Source organism: Nelumbo lutea, chromosome 4, assembly GCF_056320005.1.
Source record: "Nelumbo lutea isolate HS-2025 chromosome 4, American lotus-T2T, whole genome shotgun sequence".
Classification (NCBI taxonomy): Eukaryota; Viridiplantae; Streptophyta; class Magnoliopsida; order Proteales; family Nelumbonaceae; genus Nelumbo; species Nelumbo lutea.
Genome location: NC_142687.1, coordinates 88,433,402 through 88,437,952, shown reverse-complemented (window position 1 = coordinate 88,437,952; position 4,551 = coordinate 88,433,402). Strand labels below are relative to the sequence as shown.

Below are 4,551 nucleotides of genomic sequence, written 5' to 3'. Positions count from 1 at the left end.
GTTGGGACAAGGCTTAGCTGATAATGATGGTGGTAGTGTGAGAATAAATTCTAGCATTTAATAGAACACATGAGCAGGTCCCTTTTTATGAGTAAATTACAAACCAAATTTCTTATTGGGTCATTTCAATTAAAATCAAATTTCATTATAACACACACACACACACACACACACATAATATATATATATATATATATATATTCAGTTTTTTTTTATTAATTGAATTTTCAAATCTGATCAAAGCCAAAATAACTGAACTGAAAAAACCAAAATCAAAATTTGTGGTTGGGTTTATCAGTTTTAACCGAAGAATTCTTACCTCTACTTCTAAGTTAAAGTCCCAAACTTCCTTATTATCATTTTATGAGACCATTCTATAAAAAAATTGATTAAATGCAACAAAAAATAGAAAATAAAGGAAAAGAAAAAATTAAACGAAAATACAATAAAAAGTGAAGAAAATAAGGAAATAAAATAAAATATAAAAAACATAAAATATATGAAAATATAAGAAAGAAATAAAGGAAAATATAGTAAACACTAAAAATTACAAAAATAAATGCAAAAAAAAAAAAACACAAGAACTACAGAAAATAAAAGCAAAAGTAAGCAAGTAAAAAAAAACTTTGAATGAATCTATGTCACAAATGAAAATTGAGGGACTAAGTGTCACTGCCCCAAAGTATAATGTGGCAATATATAATTACTTTTTTTTTTAAATGCATGCATAACAATAGATATAACACTAAAGAGAATAAAGAGACTAGAAAAGCAAAATGGGTTTCATGTAACCAACCCCATTTAATTAGACAAGGCTTAGATGATGATGATCATAATGCATACATATAATGGAATACATGTAAAACACAGAATAGTTTTTTTTTTTTTGAAAATTACACGCATAATATATATAAATTAAATTGGTTGTTTCTTTTTTCTTTTTATCTTGCTTTGGTAATTACAGGCATACCTATATATATATATATATATATATATATATATATATATATATATATATATATATAATAATTAAATTGTTAGTTCCTATGTCCGTTAAATTAATTGACTATAATGCACATCCAGTTGTTAAGCATTTCTGTGTAAGAGGAGAAATATCTGAAACAGACAGATTTAGCTAGATTGCCTAAAAGCTGAGGCCAGGCTCCCATTTAATGGGCTCAAAGAGCAATGATGAATTTTCAGGTTAGAATAGAATATATACATATAATATGACCCCAACCCAACATGGTCTGAGCAGTAGAGGCCAGGTATCTGACTTTATTCTTATACAAAATGGGCATATAAGACGCCATGCATGAGGATTTTGTCTAGTAGCTCTAAGCTCCACCATCAAAGCAAGCCATCTACATAGTGATCCTCTATTGCAACTGCCATGTGTAAGCCCACAATGTGCCTTTTTTGTGCTTATAAAAGGGGAGTCAGATTTTAGAGTTGTCATAAGCTCTTTCAGACTCAGTTGCCTTAAGCTCTTCACCAGGCAAAGAGCTTCAACCCCCCTCTGAAGAATGGCAATTACTAACAGTCATACCTTGGTTTTTGCCTTTGGCATTCTAGGTATATGTCAAACTCTTAGAATTAAGTTTTCTTTTAGGCTGTGTTTGGTTTTATGGCAAATAAGAGAAACAGAAAGTTGAGGGATATACTCAATTTTCATTTTCTGCTATATCTCTTAAGAGTTCATTCATTTCTTTAGCTCTAAACTCTAGCTATACCTCTCTAAGACTATTTTCATTTTCTGCTTTTGTGTTCTTCCTAGGTAATGTTGTGTCATGTGCTGTGTACCTGGCCCCAGTGTAAGCTCTATCAGATACAAATAAATCCTGAATTCTTTAAAATGCAAATTATTGTAGTATTAATTCATTAATACGCTGTTTTTTTATCTGGTTCTTCCGTTGTATTTTAGGCCAACCTTTTACAGGATTTATAAGAAGAAATCAACAGAGGGGTTTCAGTCAATACCTTATGTGGTAGCACTGTTTAGTGCCATGTTATGGATATACTATGCCTTACTAAAGACCAATGTGACGATGCTCATCACCATTAATGGCATAGGCTGCACCATAGAAACCATATACATAACTCTATACCTAGTATACGCTCCGAAGGGGACGAAGGTAGGTTACTCAGCCCTTCATCTCTATTCAGTTGATACGTAAACATGGATATATAAATATAGGAAAAGCTGCAAAAGAAGAAGAAGAACAACAACAAATTAAGACAGTTTGAGTTGATGGGGTGTTCAAACAAATCAAGATTTCTTTAGCATCATCAAATTAAAGACTGTTTATCCTACTTTGATGGGTTTCAGTTTCTGTCTTTGAATTGTTCTCGAAAGATGAGATGTTTTGCTGCTTTGCCAGATCTTTACAGTGAAGCTGCTTCTGCTGTTGAACATGGGAGCATATGGACTGATCTTACTCTTGAGCTTCCTGTTCTTCAAGGGTTTCAGACGAGTTACAGTTGTTGGATGGGTCTGTGCTGGCTTCTCCGTCATTGTATTTGCCGCTCCTCTCAGCATCATGGTAATGTTTCATTAATTTGATAGCTATTTGGTTAATTTGGCTTCTGAATTAACACTGCGGCTTTAATTTTGCATTGGTTATTCATGGTGTTAATTTGTTGCAGAGGCGTGTGATCAGAACAAAGAGTGTAGAGTTCATGCCAATCTCATTGTCCTTCTTCCTCACTCTGTGTGCAGTCTTTTGGTTCTTCTATGGCATCTTGATGAAAGATTTGTACATTGCAGTAAGTCTAGCTAGTTGAGAGCTTACCAAATAAAAGCAGTTTGATTCATGATTCAATATAAAATTTGTTCATCACCTGCTAATATAATTGTGCCGACTGTATTGAGCTGCAGATACCAAATGTACTGGGATTTTCACTGGGAGTCGCTCAAATGATCCTCTACATCATCTACAGAGACTCAAAGAAGCACTTGATAGTGGAACTGAAGCTGCCTGAGTTGGATCCCAGCATCATAAAGCCGTCCACCACAGAAGCACCAAAGACACAATCAACAATCAATCTACCAGCTGCTGAACCACAACACAACGAGACCAACCACCAGATTCCCAAAACGCCCATCGAACCGACTGAATCAAAAGTGTAAGAAAGAGCTTATAAAGAAAAGGACAGACCCACCTCCATGGATGATGAGCAAAGCAAGAGCTTTCTACATAAGCCAGCTCTAAAGCTGGAATTGGGTAGATGATAGTCTGATAGATAGAAGCGACAGCTAGAACCTTTCCTTAATTTCCTTCTACTTTTTTTTTTTTTTCTGGGGTTTTCTGTTAGTACTACGACTGTACTAGGTCGTCGCTCCATCATCAATGCATAACGAAAGATATTTTTGACGTCTCATGGGCGATGATGCCTTCTGTTTCTGCTTTCTGCTGTGTTCAGTTCTCAAATAAAAACAAAACGAGAAAAAAGCAGAGTGGAATAACGGCTTAAAAGCTCTTTTTCTGATAAATTACCGTACCACTAACCATATTATCGAAAATCGATGCCGTATCATTGTGCATGAAGGGGTCAGAGATTCTCAGAGTTTTTGCTTATTCGGAGTTGCGTTAGAGAAAGTGCTTTCTAGTCTTCTGTCTTTTAATTTTCCTGCCGGTTCTGGGCTGTCTGTGCAATTAATACAGGTGAGAATGGACCGGTTCGATTGATATTTTTTTTCTTGAGAAGCTTCGATTGATTCGATGGAGAGTAACTCACCTATGGGGTTGGTTCAAGATTTTTTGAACCGGAATCGGAATCAATCCTATGAAGTCCGGTTTTAGGGTCTATTCATGGAGTCCTGATCCTGCTGATCACAATATATTGTTGGGGAACGGGATCATCTCCTCACACTTGGGCGCCTTATATGCACATTCACCGTGCATTGGGAACATCTCCCGTGAAAAATAATTTACAGGTACTCAAAATGTTCCCAATGCATGGTAGGATGTGTGTGACATGTGAGAATGGACCGGTGAGAATGGACCGGTTCGATTGATATTTTTTTTCTTGAGAAGCTTCGATTGATTCGATGGAGAGTAACTCACCTATGGGGTTGGTTCAAGATTTTTTGAACCGGAATCGGAATCAATCCTATGAAGTCCGGTTTTAGGGTCTATTCATGGAGTCCTGATCCTGTTGATCACAATATATTGTTGGGGAACGGGATCATCTCCTCACACTTGGGCGCCTTATATGCACATTCACCGTGCATTGGGAACATCTCCCGTGAAAAATAATTTACAGGTACCCAAAATGTTCCCAATGCATGGTAGGATGTGTGTGAATTGCCCTAGGTGAGGAGTAAATTCGGTCTCATTGTTGGCCATGGTGACCCAATCACACATGGAATATCGTTGTATATATTCTGGTTATCAGTACTCTCAATGCATGGTTGGATGAACGTGGCTATCAATGTATTGTGGTCAGCATATTCGAACTCTTATCCATGAAGTTTATTATTTTTTTACTCTAATCTTTAAAAAATGAAACATCTTTAAAAACTTGACTTTTAATAAATATAGGCTATCT

General features: G+C 35.8%; 1 protein-coding gene across 1 annotated transcript; it reads left to right on the top strand.

Annotated features, from left to right (window-relative positions):
- The first annotated feature begins 1,459 nt into the window (after positions 1 to 1,459).
- LOC148861631 (bidirectional sugar transporter SWEET14-like) lies at positions 1,460 to 3,381 on the top strand. The gene is made up of 6 exons (XM_088986592.1): positions 1,460 to 1,575; positions 1,778 to 1,814; positions 1,925 to 2,135; positions 2,382 to 2,543; positions 2,647 to 2,766; positions 2,879 to 3,381. The coding sequence occupies exons 1-6, from the start codon at positions 1,527 to 1,529 to the stop codon at positions 3,128 to 3,130; spliced, it is 831 nt and encodes a 276-aa protein (XP_088842718.1). The 5' UTR covers positions 1,460 to 1,526; the 3' UTR covers positions 3,131 to 3,381.
- The last annotated feature ends 1,170 nt before the right edge of the window (positions 3,382 to 4,551 follow it).